At 36.8% G+C, this 18,315-nt stretch overlaps 3 protein-coding genes across 17 annotated transcripts; 1 reads left to right on the top strand and 2 right to left on the bottom strand.

Moving 5' to 3' along the window:
• Positions 1-387: 387 nt before the first annotated feature.
• On the bottom strand, positions 388-6,753 carry LOC137735496 (vacuolar protein-sorting-associated protein 33 homolog). Of its 12 annotated transcripts, XM_088696564.1 has the most exons (23): positions 6,615-6,753; positions 6,451-6,490; positions 6,274-6,354; positions 5,825-6,088; positions 5,602-5,712; positions 5,408-5,473; positions 5,025-5,141; positions 4,870-4,914; positions 4,477-4,533; positions 3,962-4,059; positions 3,685-3,736; positions 3,497-3,553; positions 3,295-3,357; positions 3,111-3,217; positions 2,881-3,003; positions 2,707-2,788; positions 2,511-2,581; positions 2,355-2,435; positions 1,806-1,959; positions 1,410-1,474; positions 1,250-1,310; positions 1,044-1,137; positions 388-839 (listed from the first exon to the last, which is right to left on the bottom strand). In XM_088696564.1, the coding sequence occupies exons 1-19, from the start codon at positions 6,665-6,667 to the stop codon at positions 1,893-1,895; spliced, it is 1,635 nt and encodes a 544-aa protein (XP_088552690.1). In that variant the 5' UTR covers positions 6,668-6,753; the 3' UTR covers positions 388-839; positions 1,044-1,137; positions 1,250-1,310; positions 1,410-1,474; positions 1,806-1,892. The 12 variants fall into 12 exon arrangements, with proteins under 12 accessions (XP_088552690.1, XP_088552683.1, XP_088552691.1 ...); XM_088696557.1 differs by having other exon boundaries at positions 2,355-2,581; positions 6,615-6,752; XM_088696565.1 differs by lacking the exon at positions 1,806-1,959 and having other exon boundaries at positions 6,615-6,752.
• A 1,300-nt stretch (positions 6,754-8,053) lies between these two features.
• On the top strand, positions 8,054-11,932 carry LOC137735132 (glycerol-3-phosphate dehydrogenase SDP6, mitochondrial). Of its 4 annotated transcripts, none has more exons than XM_068474513.2 (7): positions 8,054-8,609; positions 9,165-9,638; positions 9,755-10,086; positions 10,529-10,689; positions 10,791-11,046; positions 11,184-11,482; positions 11,602-11,932. In XM_068474513.2, coding segments are annotated over exons 1-7 (1,890 nt in total). In that variant the 5' UTR covers positions 8,054-8,242; the 3' UTR covers positions 11,603-11,932. The 4 variants fall into 4 exon arrangements, with proteins under 4 accessions (XP_068330614.1, XP_068330615.1, XP_088552682.1 ...); XM_068474514.2 differs by having other exon boundaries at positions 8,122-8,609; positions 11,184-11,486; XM_088696556.1 differs by having other exon boundaries at positions 8,122-8,609; positions 11,583-11,752.
• LOC148695896 (NADH:ubiquinone/plastoquinone oxidoreductase, chain 3 protein) lies at positions 11,612-13,262 on the bottom strand. Its single transcript, XM_088697423.1, is given in 3 exon segments — positions 11,612-11,679; positions 12,975-13,175; positions 13,178-13,262. Coding segments are annotated over 3 exon segments (354 nt in total).
• Between the last annotated feature and the right edge of the window lie 5,053 nt (positions 13,263-18,315).

The following is an 18,315-nucleotide window of genomic DNA, read 5'->3' as shown; positions in this document are numbered from 1 at the left end:
TTATTATTGGAGAGTTACCATAAAATTTAATTAATAAACAAGAAGGCGGGAAAATTCTTGATTTTTCTACCATTCAATATGGCCGGCTTTTCCAAATACAGTAGACCGGGTATTCTGTTTCAGATAGCGATTTTCGCGGTTTCATTTTAACCTCTAGAATTCCCCGTTTTATGCACTCGCAACGTTTGGATAAAAAATTCGGATGCGACACAGTCTCTCTTGCTTTATTTTATATATGCTCTTTTTTCAGGTCAAAAACGGTAGGCTTGTAAACTTGCATGTTTCATGCTTCTCAAACATTATTCATCTATTATTTAAACAGAAATCCATTATCTTTCTTTGAGTGAATAGTTAAATGTATTAGAGAAACAGCAGGAAGAACACAAGTTGAGAATATAAATACATTTTATTAGTAACAGGAATAGCTCTTCGCCTCACAGAATCTATCTTCCCATGCTGTCGGAAAAAGTTTTAAGTTCGAATCACTTCCCGTTGATCAAGAGCTCGTTTGGATGTACTTTTAAAATAATTGAAAACGCTTTTGGTGAAAAAAATTTTGGAACCAATTCTTAGTAAAAATGCAAGTAAATCCTGAAAAAAACACTTAAAGTGCTTTGGGAACCTAAAAACATTTTCTCTAAAAACGCTTTCAGCCATTTTAAAAGCACAAATGAGCCCTAAGAGGAATCGCAGAGCGGGTCTTTCAATAAAAATTTACAAAATTTTATTTGATCTACAAAATTTTACACGTCAATCTAACTTCCCACAAATGTTTCAATCAAGCTACGGCCGGTGGCGATTTTCGTGGTCCCAATTATCAAATCATATGCCATCCCTTCCTACAAGATCCAAATTACCATAGATTCAGGAATTAGGACATCAAGCAGGCAACAGATGAGAGAAAAGGAGAGAAAATTTGGGACAATCAACCCCGACACGTGAACAAAAACAGTTGTACAAATGTGATCCAACCCATCCACCTACCAAATCGCATAACCTAAAGAAATGTCGTAGATTTCATATGTGCAAAACAATCAACATACCTGAGCACTGAGAAATCGAAGAGCAGAGATCTCCGCAAACGTTGCACCTCCAACGAAGACAACAAGTACTAGAGAACGCCTTCCATCAGACACCCTGGGATATATTAAGAAATGTTACAATGAAGTATACATGCAGCATTAGCAAACAACAAATCAAGACGGTACTGAGAGCAGAATCTTATAAAATAGGAACAGTTGGGACATACTTGTCTACATTGGACGAATGCCCCTGCAAAGTGTCTAACGATGGCTGCCTGAGAATCTGCCCTGCAAAATTGTTACAACGGAAAAAGTCAGCTTAACATGTAATCCAACATACACACACAAAGATAAAATAAGAACAAATAACTCAAGAAATGTACTAACTCTCTTTATTTCTGAATGTGGTCCAGGTAAAAGCCTCAGAATCTCTTCAATAGATTATAGGACGCCTGAAAGTAAAAAAGTTGCATGTTTTAGAGCAAATTAAACAAATATCGAGATCATGAAAATTTACAACAATGAAAATTCCGCCAAAACCAAAGCAATACGAAGAGGAAAAGGGGAAAAGAATAATGAGCCTTAAATTAATCATAAAAAGCCACAAGACTTTAATTTGAGTCCTATGAAAGTCTTTTTTTTATGTGCAAGCCTTATTTGAAATAGAAGTTCTGATCCTTGACTGCCGAACTTCAAAGTTTCAGTAAGAGGTAAGAGCTCTACAAAAATAAAGAAATTTCAACTAAGAGACCCAGATACCGATATAACATGAACAAAACCAACCTGTATCTAGTAAAAGACTGGTGTAATGAATTTCTGGTGGGACGACGGTAAATCATGTAGAAGAGGCAAGACCAAGAAACCGGTAAATCATGTAGAAGAGGCAAGACCAAGAAACCATCTTGTAATACCAACTTCCCAGAATATTATACCATGGCTACAGATAAGAAACTTCCAACGTTGATTTAATTAAATATAGACATTTAACATGATAAATTTAGGGACCCAGCTGTCCACTTTGCATGAGTACATTTCCGGCTTCAGTGCCTACCTGGAATTTGTCTCCAGCAAAATTGAACTTGCCTCAGTCTTAAACTATTCTAAATTGTATGGGCCCTTATTAGAAAACTTAAACGATAGATTGTACATCTTTATCATTTCCTGTGGTTTTCGAAGAGCTTGAGTATAACAAAGGGCAAATGACTTGCAGAATATATACTCGTGGTGAAGAAGAATTGATGGGATCTACTGAAAGAAGATGAGAAACAGACAAACAAAAATGGAAAGAAAACGAACATGCTACAAAAAATTTAGTGAAGGAATTAGGCTCACCATCCAGATCGAACAGCATGCTGGATGAGGCGAATGCTAAGAGGTGCGTATCCAGAAAACACATAAGAAATATCATTGGGACTGTGATATAAGAAAATTGCCTCCCAAGTTAGTACCAATGAAAAGGGAACACTGCCAAAAAGAAAATTAAAATACTTTGCAGTGTCAGTGTCCTCAACTACAAGTTGCAGGGCACGTTTAACTGTCAGCCAGTTGCTTTTCGTCTCCTGCAAGGTTCAGACGTGTACAATGAATCCACATTTATTCTTTTGTGCAAACAAGTCCATTCACCAGTTACTAAATTATCCAAGGAAACCAGTGGATGATTTTGCAAGGTAAAATAAAAATGAACCTGTTTTTTAAGCAATCCAGCTTTCTCTACATTATTCAGTGTAACCATGTGCTCGAATCCATAACTATGGAGTAGTTCTCTCCTAAACCAAGAATACAAAAACCATTTAATATAAGATATAAAACCAAAAGGATTAAATTGAAACGTATTGTGTGATGAGTGAAGAGCACTTGCCTTAAATAGTGGAAATGCTTTTTGGGTAACCCAGAATTTGTAATAGAAAACAATATGAGAACACGTAGGACGTTCACAAGAGGCTCCTGCTTATGGATCATTTCTTCAATATGCTCAAAGCATCTGCATTCACAAACTCTTTCAGTCTTAATTACATGGCTAAAGAAAATGAAAGCTTAAAACCCCTAAACATGTAAGTTCTCAACAGCAGCAGCCTAAATTCAGCTTACATGTCATAACTTTGACCCTCAATAATTGTGTGTTCCATGTCAAGTTGTCCGAGAAATGATGCCTTTGACGTAAACGTTGACAGATGCTGAGCAAGATTTATGTGCCTCTACAGCAATAATTGTAGCAAATCAGAATATAAAACTCCCTGTATGGATTCCTATAATGATTTAAAGAATTACTTACAGCCATTTCTGGCAACGGGTTCAGTTTTTTTACAAAGTCCTTCAATTCAGAAACTGTCTGGTTCTATATGCAAAATTATTTATCACTTCATTAGAAAAAAATAATTCTGGTAATACCATCAGGTTCATGAATAGAAAATTGAGTCGAAATCACCTCATGATTGCAGAAGGGCAAGTATTCAGCTCTTATAACATTCACTTACATTGCTAGTCACATCGGTGTAGTCCTGCTTCATTGATTGTGCTTTTTGACGTAGAATCTGCAATCATACTGCAGGTAGCAATGAGAAATGGAACTGCTAGGAAGGATTTTTCATTTTCATAAGAACTTAGAAGAAATAGCTTCAGGAAAAGAAAACATAACAGTCTAAAGTGGTGAATATAGATCAACCTGGCCAACAACTTCAAAGTTGAGATCCCGTAACTCTTTAAACAGCTTGTCACTGTAATTATTACGATACACAGTAATAAGTGTAAACACAGAGGACCAAGGAAGCACATAGGAAGAAAAATGAGTAAAGAAAAACAATTACAGAAAGAAAAGACGAAGATGGTATAGGCATTTGAGAGCAACGAGTGTAATGGATGTGCCAAAAGACTTAAAATGAGTATATGTGTGACATGACGCCCTTGAATTAGCAAATCTTTCAAGGAAACAATGAAAACACCTTGAATTAAGTGGAACTGTCATCTTCTTTCCCTCTTGTTGGGCCGCCCCCATGAAAGATGCATCTAGCTCGACAGCACCATTGTTGATATGCAGAAACTGCACTGAAATGATTAGGGATAGCTTGCAACTAATTCAAATTACAAACAAACAAGAATTCTCCTTAATTTAAGGTTTCTCATTAAAGTTTTAGGTTTAATACAAAAAAAGACTTAGGTTCAGTTGACTTACAAATCTAGGTATTAGGCAAATAATTAATCAGAGTAGATATAATATACTGATTTAATGAAAAACAAATGAGAAAGTTACTGGCAAAACTTGCATACTTTCTTAGGATGCCAATCGAATCAGAATGCTACAGTCCAGATGAAAAAAACCTCACGAGCAACTCAAAATTTTAACATACGCTTTCTATACCTAGTTACCTCTCATACCCATGCAGCTTTTATCATAATCATGCCATGTGATTGATTTTCTACTGAATACATACTTCCGCCAGTTTTTACAATGACTTACCTCATCAAGAAGCCCTTCATATGTTAATTGAGAACACATGGGAGTTACCAAGTCCACCTACATCCAAGGAATAATCAATGTAAGCAAAAACCACAATTGACGGTACAGTTGTAGCAACATATGCAGTAGCTGGATGTGAGTTTGTAACTTTCTGAATAAGGAATGGTATATGCCATGATTATAAAGAAGGGTTCATAACTTTACCATGCAATTTTTTATTCCTTTCCCAAATAAAAACTTTAAGTAAACTTAACAAAATGGCATACTAAATGAATTTCAAGTTATTTACTGCATGTCTTGCAAACAAATTTGTACCACAAGAAATGGCCAGAATACGCCATGTTGTGTGGCAAACTAATAACTTTTAGAGAATGAGAGTGAGAGAGAGTATACCTCCCTATCTAAAAGGATGAGAGAATTTATCTCAGGCACAACCATCTGATGTTACAAGCAAGATATTAGTGGAAGGTTACTAAGTGTTCATTTTAATATGCAGTTTATATATATTTTTTAAATTAATTCATAAGAGAAGGAGCTTAAAGTCATGCATAAATTGCATCAGGTGAGTTAACCGGTTCCTCAGCTTGCATACGGTTTAGAATGTCAGCCACACGCACTGATCCTTTGCCTTTAGCCCTCACATTTGGTATCACCCCAAAAGAAAACTTCAAAACAAAACAATAAATAAGGAACAATTTTCACCCAGGGAAAGAACATTAACTAGAGTAACTAGAAGCACAATTTCTCACTACAATCATAATATTCTTTTGCTCCAATGCTATACAAGTGCGTGTATGTGTGTGTGTGTGTGTATTTATATATACATATATATTCATTCTTGCATGATCAAATAAATCACATAAATACCATTAAAAGGAGAAAGCTAAACCTAAAGTAAACTGAACAAAAATGTGCACATATTTTCTACAACCTCAAGCTTGTGAATCGCGTTTGCAATATGCCAAAGAGAGCTCGTATCACCATCAACTAGGCATTCCTACCATGCAGAGAGAAAAGAAAGTTAATAGACATAGATCAAATAGTGCAGAATAAGTTTAAACATCTGATGTTAAAAAATAATTAAAATAAATCCAAAAAATATAAAATGAGAAATTTCTCCAGTGCCTTGCAAGAAAGATCAAGTTCAAATGACAAAACATCCTCGTCCAAAGGAACAATGTATAACGGATACTCTCCTATAGTCAACAAGTGATGGACCTTTTCCTCTTCAAGGATCTGAAAAACCAAAATGGAATTTATCATCATTCAATTTTCAAATGTACCGGCAATGCATCCATTGAAAACCATCACTTATACAAAGTAATCATAATAGCCAAGGCACGCTCACCTTCTCACACCCAACTGCACGGCGAGGGACAAAATAAACATAGTATTCTCTCTGCAGTCCTTTTGACGTATCATTATGAATATGCAAACTAATTAATGTCATCAACGTAAGCTCTGAACGGACAAGGTAAACAAGCTTGGAACACTCGGTTTGAATGGGATCAGCTGAAAGATGCCGCAACTCAATTCCATGTTCCTGTTTGCATGTTTGCATGCACCAGTAAAACAACAAGAAGTACAATCTAAATTCCACCTGAAAAGCTTCCTGCATTATAATCAACTCATTTCAGTTGAATGTAACAACTGCTTTGCCAAAAATTAAGAATCGAAAATCAAATTTCGAATGCGAGTTTCCCATTAAATTCTAGCTTAACAAGCATAAAAATCACATCACAAACAAAATTCAGCAGAAAAACATGAATTTCTATGGAAATAATGTGATAGAATTACTTTGAGGATCGAAGTCTGGATGATCGACGAGAGAGAGCCGCTGAGCTTCTGATGAATGACCAAACACTTCTTTCCTCGAATCTACAAATTCCAGAACAATCAAACAAATCAAAATTCAAGACATTTTTAATTTAAATTTCAACGGAAAATAAATTGAAATAAGGAATTGGAGCTCACATTCTTGAGGATGTTTACGAGCTCCCTCTGAGACTGTTCCCTGTTATACCATAATATCCACACAAGAATTATATAATATAATCATATATACATATATACATATATATATATATATATGAAGAAAATACAAAATTAATTGGAGATTAAATGTAATCAGTTGGCACCTGAGGGATGTGAGATTGATCGGAGCATTGTCTAAGTTGGGAATCTGAGCCATGGCAGTCCAAACGTCTCTCTGTCTTTTTTTTTTTTTTTTTTTTTTTTGCAGTTGCAGAACCGGCTCGTCTGCTCGGGGATGAAGACGATGAAACTTACTTGAAGCAACTTTATAATGGGCCTGGACTCGTTATTCTGGGCCTTGGGTCGGACTGAGATTGCTTCGGTACATTTGATGAGCTTACTCTGCTTGAAAATTAGGCTCATGCAACTATAAATAAAAAATAGACTTATTTTCAGCTACATTATATGGAATTTGATGTCAATCTCACTTTGTTCCTAAAGCTCAAAAGCCGTCATTTTACTTGATTTCGATCCCACTTTACCTTGGAAACTCAAAAGTAGCCACTCTGCTCTCTGAAAACTAATTTAAAAAATAACCTATCATCTAAAAACATCAAAAGTGAGGTTTTAGAGAACTTAGCCCACTCCCTTCTTTTGTCTCTCTTCCCCTCTCACTTCGAATGTATCTCTCTTCTTTCTTTCCTCCTTTCTCCTTTTTTTTTTCCTTCTTTCTCCTTTTCTTTCTCTTCTCCAATCGGCTCTCTTTATTCTCTCGTCTTCCTTCTTTCTCTCTCCTCCTCCTTCTCTCTATCTCCTTTAATCCTCTCTTCTTTCTCCTCTAATTCTCTCTTTCTTTTTTTCTCTCCTCTCTCATCTTTCTCCCTCTTCTGCAACTCCTTCTCTTTGGATCTCTTTTATCCAGTTTAAATTTTAAGATTTAAAAATTTTAAATTTAATACCAAATAAGTTTTTGAGTCTTAAAGAAAATTGTTTTCAAGATAAGTCCTTAATAAATGTTTTGATAAATGATGAAATCATTTGAATAAGATATCAAAAAGGCCCTTGTTTTCTAAAGTTTTCAAATTTTTTGCTAAAAAATGTCATACGAGGTCCAGTCATTGTCCATGTGCTATCCACGGTGTTCATCATTCAGCCGTATGCCGTGTCATTAGTTAATTGTGCTCTTGACAGAAAGAATAATAGAACTATAAAAGTGTTACAAAATTTAAGCTTTAGATATAAAAATAGGATAAAAAAAACCTTAATGTATGAAAGTTAGAATTTCACAATGATTGAAATAGTAAAGCGAGAATTACCATTTTTCAAGTTGAGGAAAAAGAGAGTTGATAAAGTCCTAAAAATTACATTACAAAGCGGCGTGCTGTTATTAAAAAAAAGGAAAAATAAGAAAAATGACAAAGGAAGGAAAATGTCACTCTATCAAGTTTCAACCAACGGAAAAGGATATTTGTCGAATTCTATTTTTGGAGATCTTAGAGATCACGTAATCATGATAGTTCATCGTGCATAGTACGGTAAAAAATTATTTTAAAATTTAAAATTAAATATAAATAATATTTAACGAAAACTGATTACACGATTTATGATGAACGATCAGGATTACAAGATCTCTAGATCTCATAAAAAGAATCCGTGAGGATCCTTTTCCCCAACCAACACATAGGACACTATCGCATCTCACTGCATCTCAATCCCCGCGACCGATTCCCAAGGCAAAGAACTTTTTTCTACGACCCCACGCTCCCGCCACTCTCTCTCTCTCTCTCAATTTATGGCCACCGCCATGCGCCTGCGTCGGCTCGGAGCTGCCGCCTGCGTCGCCACCGCGGCAAGCGGCGCCTTTCTCCTCCAGCCTTCCTTCTCCGCCAGCGACCGTGGCAATGGACCCTCCTCCCTCGGCGCCGTTCGCCAGAGGATCAGCGACCCGAACGCTGTGGTTCCGTCTAGAGCGGCTCAGGAGGCCGCTCTGATTAGCGCGAGCGCTTCCAACCCGCTCGACATTCTCGTCATCGGCGGTGGCGCTACCGGAAGTGGCGTCGCTCTTGACGCCGTCACCAGAGGCCTCCGCGTCGGCCTCGTCGAGCGCGAGGACTTCTCTTCTGGAACGTCGTCGCGGTCCACCAAGCTAATTCATGGAGGTAGGCGTACTGCGTATGTACAATCCTACACGTATCCGTATCCGTATATATATATATATATATATATATATATATAGAATTCATACTTCTCTGTATATATTGTGTTGCATAATTGCATTACATGGATTTCCCTGTCCTCTCAATTTGTCATTTCCGGTTCTTAATGTTGCTGTTGACGTTTTGTTTTGTTTGTCGTTTTGGCCTCCTGTCAATGCATTTGTGTGCTTGAAGAGAAATTGAGCTACAGGAGTGGATTAATTTACAGAGCCGTTGTAATTTCGTCAACTTTTTAACTTTGTCTATATTGATCTTAATAGTAAATCGAGACGGAATAATCCGAAATTTCGTTGTTATCTTTCAATTTTGAATCTATGATTTGGCCGGTTCATGTTGCTATGATAATTTTCAAATACTGGACTGTAAGTATAACACAATATGATGTTCGAATTTTTTCGTTTGGAGTTAGTAATCATTATCTTTTATTTTTTTAATATTTTAGTTTCCCATTAAGTTTTAATACCATCCCGGCGGCTTGTGTAAAATTTATTATGTTAGGTGTTCGGTACTTGGAGAAAGCCGTGTTTAATCTTGACTATGGACAGCTGAAGTTGGTATTCCATGCGCTTGAGGAGCGTAAACAGGTTATTGAGAATGCACCACACCTCTGTCATGCTTTGCCATGCATGACACCGTGTTTTGACTGGTTTGAGGTAGTGTACTACTGGATGGGCTTGAAAATGTACGATTTGGTGGCAGGACTACGACTCTTACATGTGTCCAGATATTATTCGGCACAAGAATCCGTTGAGTTGTTCCCCACCCTTGCCAGGAAGGGTAACAATAAAAGCTTGAAGGGCACTGTGGTGTATTATGATGGGCAGATGAATGACGCACGTCTTAATGTTGGATTGGCGTGCACTGCTGCCGTAGCTGGTGCAGCAGTGCTTAACCATGCAGAAGTGGTTGCTTTGTTGAAGGATGAGGCTAGCAATCGGACAATTGGTGCAAGAATCCGAGACAACTTATCAGGTAGAATGAGCGCACACTTCCACAACTGGTTTATATACTAATGTAATGTGAAAATGATGATTTAGTAATTTCCTTTTTGAACGTTGTGATTCTTACTGAATTTCTTAAGTTACCAGGGAAAGAGTTTGATACATATGCAAAAGTCGTCGTGAATGCTGCCGGTCCATTTTGTGACTCTTTAAGGAAGATGGCAGATCAAGATGCAAAACCAATGATATGCCCAAGCAGCGGTGTACATATCGTACTTCCTGACTATTACTCTCCGGAGGGTATGGGTTTGATTGTTCCTAAAACTAAGGATGGACGTGTTGTTTTCATGCTTCCATGGTTGGGACGAACAATTGCTGGCACCACAGATTCCAACACTTCTATTACTCTTCTTCCTGAACCACATGAGGATGAGATTCAGTTCATACTGGATGCCATTTGTGATTACCTTAATGTCAAGGTCTGTGATTCTCTGTGCCTGTGGGGCATCTTTTCCTGCATTGCTAATCCAAGTTTATGACCCAACACCATGTTTATCACACGTCAAATAGACATTAGCAGTTATAAAATTAAAAATATGTTCTTTCAATGATTACTTCCTTTCTATTTAGTCAGCTAGAATTTTGCGTGTAGATTCAGTGTGATCTTATGATCTGTATTTGGATATTAATTATCAACATGAGCAGCTTGGTCAGTTGATTGTCTATTATTTCCCTCAGTTTAACACTTTCTCCTTTAGGATTTCTCTGACTAGTTGAATTTTTAAGTCGGGTTGATAAATGATGTCCAAATGCAGAAAGTAGTGGAAGACATTTAATGCTGTAACTCAATCTAGGTGTCTTCTTCTTTCTTTTTCTATTTAGTTGTCTTGTTGGGACTAAAGCATTGCTGGGAAAATATAGGTACGCCGCACGGACGTTCTCTCCGCGTGGAGTGGTATTCGGCCATTGGCAACGGATCCATCTGCGAAAAGCACTGAGAGCATCTCCAGAGATCATGTTGTATGTGAAGATTATCCTGGTTTGGTAACAATCACGGGCGGCAAGTGGACTACTTACCGTGGGTAAGGTTTATTTGGTTGAGCTGAGATGATTTAGTTTATAGTTAAGAGGTTTTCCATTTGAAACTAGGCAACTTATATTTTGCTGACTAGAAAATTTTCAGCATGGCAGAAGATGCGGTTAATGCAGCAATAAAGTCTGGAAATCTGACCCCAGAAAATGGATGTTTGACGTCCAAGCTGCATATTGTCGGTGGAGACGGATGGGACCCTGCATCTTTTACAGTTATAGCTCAACAATATGTGCGCATGAAGAACAGCCATGGTAAAGTTGTTCCTGCAGTGATGGACACTGCTGCAGCAAAGCATCTGTCCCATGCATATGGTACTTTTGCTGAACAAGTTGCTGCCATTGCTCAGGTTGGTTTTTCTTGCTCCAAAAGTTACTGTATTACTTGTAATCTGTTATAATATATGGATTTCTCGTAAATAACAATATGCTTCTGGTGTCCTTAAATAACGATACTCACTTATAACTTCATATTTTCAAATTTTAGAACGAAAATCTGGGGAAGAGGCTTGCCCATGGATACCCCTTTCTAGAGGCTGAGGTTGCCTACTGTGCTCGAAATGAGTACTGTGAATCTGCCATTGATTTCATTGCTAGGAGATCTCGGCTTGCTTTCCTTGACACTGATGCGGCAAGCAAGGCATTGCCACGTGTGATTGAAATTTTAGCAACTGAACACAAGTGGGACAATTCTAGGCAGAAGTACGAGTTAGAGAAAGCCAAGGAATTTTTGGAAACTTTCAAATCTTCAAAAAATGCTCAGTTCCATGATGGGAAACACGTTTAGTAAGTACGTTTGTGTTTTGTTTGTCGATTAATCTTTCTATATTCCTGATCGACAAATTACTTTATCAAATCAGTCCGAAGTATAAAGAATTATGATCAGGTGCTTGTCTCCGCTGTAGGTTTATGCATTCAATTTTCACTAGTATATTGAATGGCGGCAAGTTTTCCGGCCTTAATTCTGGTGCGAAGGAGTATGCCTGCCACACACAGCATAAGGGTATAGTTACACATCAATGAAAATTAACTGTTTCCCTTTTGGGATTTCTGTTAGTCATCTGTCACAATAATCTGTCACGAGATTCTCAGCACGCTCTGTGCAGTGTTGCTCGTAAATTTTTTCAGTTGATTCTGATCGCTGTATTTTCGGGTTTCCAAAATTAAAATTGTAATGTTAGAAAAAGAAATTACTTTACAATAAATTAATTATCTGTCATTGCAGTTTTGCTTGTATCTTGCCTCATAAGTTACATACAGCGTTTCTTTCATATTCCTTGTAAAACCCTCTCTTGAAGAAAGAAGTGCCAAATGCTTCTCTAATTTCAAAGACACTATTTTCTATTTACGGTTGATATTTTCTCGCCCCCGACACCCACCATTTCTGACCTCACTTGAATTACCGGCCTCGGATGGGTTGCTGAAGGCTTGGGCGGAGGTGAAAATGGTGAGTGTCGGGAATCTGAAACCTCTTCTAATATCATAGACATTTTGAATTTTGAACTTTGAAGATGACTAACCCTCCAACTTTTTCTTTTCCTTGTTCACGAGTAGTGTCTGTGTAAAACCACACTTCATCGATGCATATCAATTTACCTGAGTCACGGGTTACTGTTGATTTGCTGGGTCCAAAAGTTGGTGAAACAAATTTAACACTCGATACTTGTGATTTTTGAACAACTTCTCTATTTTGCCTCTACCGAAATAAGTATCGTTGATGATAGTTCTGAAGAGGCTACTACAATGTATTTACTCATTGGTGTGGCAAGCTCTTCTATTCTAGTTCACGGTTTCTCTTCTAGCGATATGATTCATTCGGGGAGAGTTTCACCAGTCATTGGGAACTCAAACAAAGATTTATTTAACAGCAGTCGAGAAAGAAAGGTAGAAAGGGGGGGTTTTCTCCCGTTTCGGGGTTATCTTATGTACTGGTTGTTGACTGGCTGGCAAAAAACTAGTGCTTTTAGCTTAAGCGGATTTTCACTGGATTGGAGCCTTTTAGAAACCCTCTCGTTTTGGCTTCACTTAAGCAGTTGACAAAATCCAAGAGCAAGATCCGAACCGCCAATTTTTTTGTAGGAGGTAGATTTTCTGCCCTCTTGTTTGGGTGCCCTTCCCATCTCCTTCTATTTGTACGGTCACGGTTAAACCATGTCAACATTTTATATTCTTATTTCTTTTTGTCTTATTATCTCTATAAAAAAAAATCAATATAAAATGTTAACATGGTTTAACTGTGACCATACAAAATAAAAGAAGATGGAAAAAACATCTAAACCGGAGGACAGATAATCTACCTCCTTTTTTCATTCATAGAGAGATCGGATTGTCAAAATCAATAAAATGGCCATCGTGGACCAAGATCCAAACAGATCAATCTTGTTGAGAGATACTGCCCAAGAAAAGGAAAATGGTACTTATGGATCAAGGATAATAAATAAAAGTGAAACAAGATAAAATCGTAAATCGAAATGACTACTGCATCACCGAAAGGATCGAAACCACATTCGTAGGCCAACAATTTTTTTGGATGGGTTGAACTACTGGAATGTGAAATAAACATCATGGGATCAATACAATGGATTATAAAAATAGTTCATCTAAAATCCAGATGTGAAGATTAGGAACAAAAACGAAAATAGAAAAACACATACCCTTTCAACATATGTTCCAAACTATCTCTAAATGCGTAGTCAATCTGCTTCTGAAGGCTTTCAAACCTTTATGCGACTTGAAACGCATTTGATATCGCATGAAAAAGCGTTTCTTGGAGTAGCTCTTAGATGCTTTTTCAAAAAGCACTTCTATTTCATTAAGGACTTGAAATTGTAATTAACATTTCAACATACTTTTTGGTTACAAAAGAACAACATATTTCAATAAGAAATCTTATAAGTAAAAGTGCTTACTATAAAATCAGTTTCAAAAATGCTCACAGTAGTGTATTTGTTCTTATGTGAAGATTTCAAAAAGGCCACAGTAGTTTGTTATTATGTGAAGATTTCAAAAAGGTCATAGTAGTGTGATTGTTATTATATAAAGTTTTTAAAAAGAGCAATCACTTCACTTTTTTGGTTTGTCACGGATGTGGCTCTATATAAAAAGCACTATGTGTATGATTACAAGACACAACAAAGAAAAGAAGTAAAAAGCAATAATATCAACATCCCTCCCTTCCTCTTTTTCCTGCAATCTTTGTGTTATAGTTACGAAACTAAACAATGTGATATTTAGCACCCGCTTCCCTCCTGTCACTAGTAAAGATTATCTCTTTAACTTTTTCTATTTATAACACATTATCAGCATGACTCTCTAACATTAACCAGTTCCTTAGTCGAAAAATGCTTCCTCCAAGGATTTTATTGTTCTTCCTCCTCTGCCTCACCTGTTTGGTGTACCCTCGCCAAGATCTGCTAGCACCGTGCTTGCTCCAAATTCTCAATATAACAATTACTTATATTTTTTTATTCTTGTTTGGTGTAACTCTTGACTACTAACCAAGTGTTGATTTATGTTAATTTTACTGTGATCAAAGATGGTGCGGTACAATCGCCCATCTTGAACTGCAAATTTAATTTTACTGCAATTTTAGGTGGTGCGGTATAATCGCCCACCCTACTCTGCATATTTAAATTTTCCTACTGCTTGAGTGGTACGGTATAATCGTCCACCCTATGATATATTGTTTCAATGAGAGTGGTGTGGTACAATCGCCCTCATCATTAATCATGTAAATCTTAAGCCTGAAGTTTCAAGGGCTTATCATTTTAGCATGAATATTAAAATGAAAAATTTGTAAGAACTATAAGTTCTAACACTACATTCCTCCAAAATATATATTATTACAAGTTCTTACACATCTCATTTTTTTTTCAAAAAAGAAAATGGCGAACTTGGCAAAACTTGATTTTGTTGCACTAGATATTACTGGGAAGAACTACCTTACCTGGGTAATGGATACCAAGATCCATCTGGAGACAGAGAATCTTGGAGAAACCATCAATGAGGAAAACAATACATCCTCTCAAGATCGAGCAAAGACCATGATCTTTATCCATTGCCACCTTGATGAAGGACTGAAGAGTGAGTACCTAACGGTTGAAGATACATTAACCCTATGGAAGGCATTGAAAAATAGATACAAAAACCAGAAAACAATGATTCTTCCAAGGGCTTGTTATGAATGAACACACCTATGGATCCATGATTTCAAGACGGTTGTTGAGTACAACTATGCAATGTTCAAAATTAGCTCCTAGATGAAGCTTCATGGGGAGACCATCACTTGAGTATAACAAGCTGATGTCGATGCTCCTTGTGGCTGAACAAAACAATGAGCTCTTTATGAAAAATCATCAGTCCCGACCTACTGGATCAACGCCATTCCCAAAAGTGAATGCTATTTCCCTTGAAGTGAATACTACATCCTCTTATGGTAATAATTACAAACAAGGACGTGGGCACAGGCGAGGGCGGTGGAATGAGAAAGGCAAGAATTATGGTGTCTAGTTTCACAACCAGGTTAAACCAATGGATACACATAATTCATTGTTCGATTTATCAGGGCAATTAAACACAACATTCTTGGATGTCTCAGATTTCATTGTGGAAATAGAGAATAAAGTGTATCGGTCCAATTGAATCATTTTTGTTTGATGTACTCTTATTATCTGAATTTGTAGTTTAAAGCTCACATTTCAATTCAATAAAAATGGCATTTCATTATGAATAAATTGTTTTAAACTATAATTCCCTTACTCAGAGAGCATGAATAAAAACTATGGTTATTCTCAAAATAAGAGCAATGGCGGAGATATTTGTTTTGTAGACAGCGCAACCAGACATACAATACTTTGAGATCGAAAGTATTTCTCAAGTTTGATGCATACAAAAATAAAGGTAACAACAATATCAGACCAATCATATATAATTAAAGGTTCAGGAAATGCCCAGATCATGTTACCAAATGGAACAATATTGCCCATACAAAATGCGTTGTATGCTACTCGATCTACCCGAAATTTGTTGAGTTTTAAAGACATACGCTTAAATGGATACCACATTGAAACAAAAAGTGCAAAAAATGTGGAATATATATGCATTACCTCTAATGATACCCAGAAGCGTACATTGGAGAAGTTGCATGGTTTATCAAGTGGATTGTACTATACATACATAAAGACAAATGAAGCACATATTGTCATAAACCAGAAGTTCATTGATCCAAAAATTTACATGTTTTGGCATGATTGTCTGGATCATCCAGGATCTACCATGATGCGTAAAATCATTACCAACTCTAATGGACATCCATTATTGAGCAGACATGTTGCTATATTAAATGATAACCCTTGCAAGGCTTGTTATCAAGGGAAGTTGATAATTAGATCATCACAACTAAAGATTGATGCTGAATCCCCATCATTTTTTCAAAGAATTCAAGGGGATATTTGTAGGCTTATTCAACCACCTTGTGGACCATTTTGATATTTTATTGTTTTAGTTGATGCATCTCCTAGATGGTCACATGTTTGCCTATTGTCTAATCGAAATGTTGCTTCTACGAGACTTTGCGAGCACAGTTCACAAATTACCCTATTAAGTAAATCCGACTTGATAACGCTGATGAATTTACCTCTCAAACCTTTGATGATTACTGCATGACACTAGGCATTGATGTTGAACACATTGTTCCTCATGTCCATACTCAAAATGGTTTAGCAGAAATATTTATCAAGCAGCTTCAATTAATAGCCCATACTATGCTCATAAAAACAAAATTGCTAGTTTTTGCATGGGGACATGCCATCTTACATGCTGCATCATTAGCTCCATTGAGACCTACAGTCAACCACTAATACTCCCCAGTACAACTCATGTTTGGGCATCAACCAAACATTTCACATTTACGAATTTTTGGTTGTGCTGTTTATGTGTATATTGTACCGCCACAACTCACTAAAATGGGGCCTCAGCGCAGACTGAGAATTTATGTGGGTTTTGATTCACCATCTATCATTAGATATTTAGAACCCTTGACAAGTGATATGTTTACAGCTCGTTTTACGAATTGTCACTTTGATGAGACAGTCTTCCCGTCGTTAAGGGAAGAAAAAATCGTTCCAGAAGAACGGCAAAAGCTAACATGGGTTGTACCCACCTTATCTCATTTTGACCCACAAAGCACTCAATGTGCAAATGAAGTGAAAATGATCATTCATCTTCAACGTATTGCTAATCAAATGCCAGATGCATTTAATAATGCTACGAAGTGACAAAATCACATATACCAGCTACAAATGCGCCTACAAGAATTAATGTCCCTGTGGGACACAATAAAGTGGCAACGAATGATTCATCTGATGCAAGCCTGAAGCATGGTAGATCCCCAGGTTCAAAAGATTCAGCCCTTAAAAAGAGAAGATGAGGGCACAACTGAATATAAATGAAATCATTCATGAAAAGAAAATGAATGACAAATCCACAATTCATGATTCTGAAAAAAAAAATTTCTTAATGAGACACATGTCCTTGAAGAGACAGAAGTACATGAAAGCAAAGAAATCTCCATAATTTATGCATGTACTAATGAATTATGGGATCGAAATGAAATAATCATCGACGACATGTTCGTATTCGCAGTAGCCACTGAAATCATATTAAGCGATGATATTGAGCCCCACTATGTCGATGAATGCAAACAGAGACAAGATTGGCCTAAGTGGAAAGATGCAATCCAGGCAGAATTAAATTCCTTATAAATGCGAAGTGTTTTTGGACATGTAGTCCAAACCCTGCCTGGTGTAAATCCCATAGGTTGCAAATGGGTATTCACAAAAAAGCGAAATGAGAAAAATGAGATTGAAGATATAAAGCACGACTTGTTGCACAAGGTTTTTCAAAAAGACTTGGAAATGATTATGGGGAGACATACTCTCCTGTAATGGACGCAATTACATTCCGTTTCTTAATAAGTTTGGTGGTTTCAGAAAAAACTACACATGCAACTTATGGATGTCATCATCGCGTATCTATATGGAGAATTAGATACTGACTTATATATGAAAGTCCCAAAAGGACTTAAGTTGCCTGAAACGACTAACATATCACAAGGTATGCTCTCTATCAAATTAAGGCGATCATTATATGGGCTGAAACAATCTGGACGAATGTGGTATAATCGTCTCAGTGAGTATTTGATCAAAAAAGGATATACCAACAATGTCATATGCCCTTATGTGTTCATTAAGAAATCAAATTCTGGATTTGTTATAGTGGCAATATATGTCGATGATATGAACTTAGTTGGAACCCCTGAAGAGCTCAATAAAACTGCTGAATATCTGAAAAGCAAATTTGAAATGAAAGACATTGGAAAAACAAAATCTTGTCTCAGTCTGCAGATCAAACATTGTGCTAATGGAATTTTGGTCCATCAATCAACTTACATTGAAAAAATCCTAAAGCGATTTGCATGAACAAGGCTTATCCACTCACCACGCCAATGGTTGTTCATTCTTTGGACATTAAGAAAGATCTATGCCATCCAAAAGAAGATGATGAAATGGTCATTGGTCCAACAGTACCATATCTGAGTGCAATAGATGTTTTATTGTATT

This window comes from Pyrus communis, chromosome 7, assembly GCF_041283825.1.
Source record: "Pyrus communis isolate YQ-2024b chromosome 7, ASM4128382v1, whole genome shotgun sequence".
In the NCBI taxonomy this organism is placed as follows: Eukaryota; Viridiplantae; Streptophyta; class Magnoliopsida; order Rosales; family Rosaceae; genus Pyrus; species Pyrus communis.
The sequence above is the reverse complement of the archived record's forward strand: the minus strand, read 5'-3'. Positions and strand labels throughout refer to the sequence as shown.

What these genes read in the sequence shown, in the direction of transcription:
- LOC137735132 (XM_068474513.2), top strand. Translation starts at nt 8,243, where the DNA reads ATGGCCACCGCCATGCGCCTGCGTCGGCTCGGAGCTGCCGCCTGCGTC. An exon ending in GTGATTACCTTAATGTCAAG is followed by an intron (nt 10,087 to 10,528) that starts GTCTGTGATTCT and finishes GGGAAAATATAG; the next exon opens with GTACGCCGCACGGACGTTCT. An exon ending in AAGTTGCTGCCATTGCTCAG is followed by an intron (nt 11,047 to 11,183) that starts GTTGGTTTTTCT and finishes TTCAAATTTTAG; the next exon opens with AACGAAAATCTGGGGAAGAG.
- LOC137735496 (XM_088696557.1), bottom strand. Translation starts at nt 6,667, where the DNA reads ATGGCTCAGATTCCCAACTTAGACAATGCTCCGATCAATCTCACATCC. An exon ending in AACTTGATCTTTCTTGCAAG is followed by an intron (nt 5,474 to 5,601) that starts GCACTGGAGAAA and finishes TCTGCATGGTAG; the next exon opens with GAATGCCTAGTTGATGGTGA. An exon ending in ACTTTGAAGTTGTTGGCCAG is followed by an intron (nt 3,554 to 3,684) that starts GTTGATCTATAT and finishes GTATGATTGCAG; the next exon opens with ATTCTACGTCAAAAAGCACA.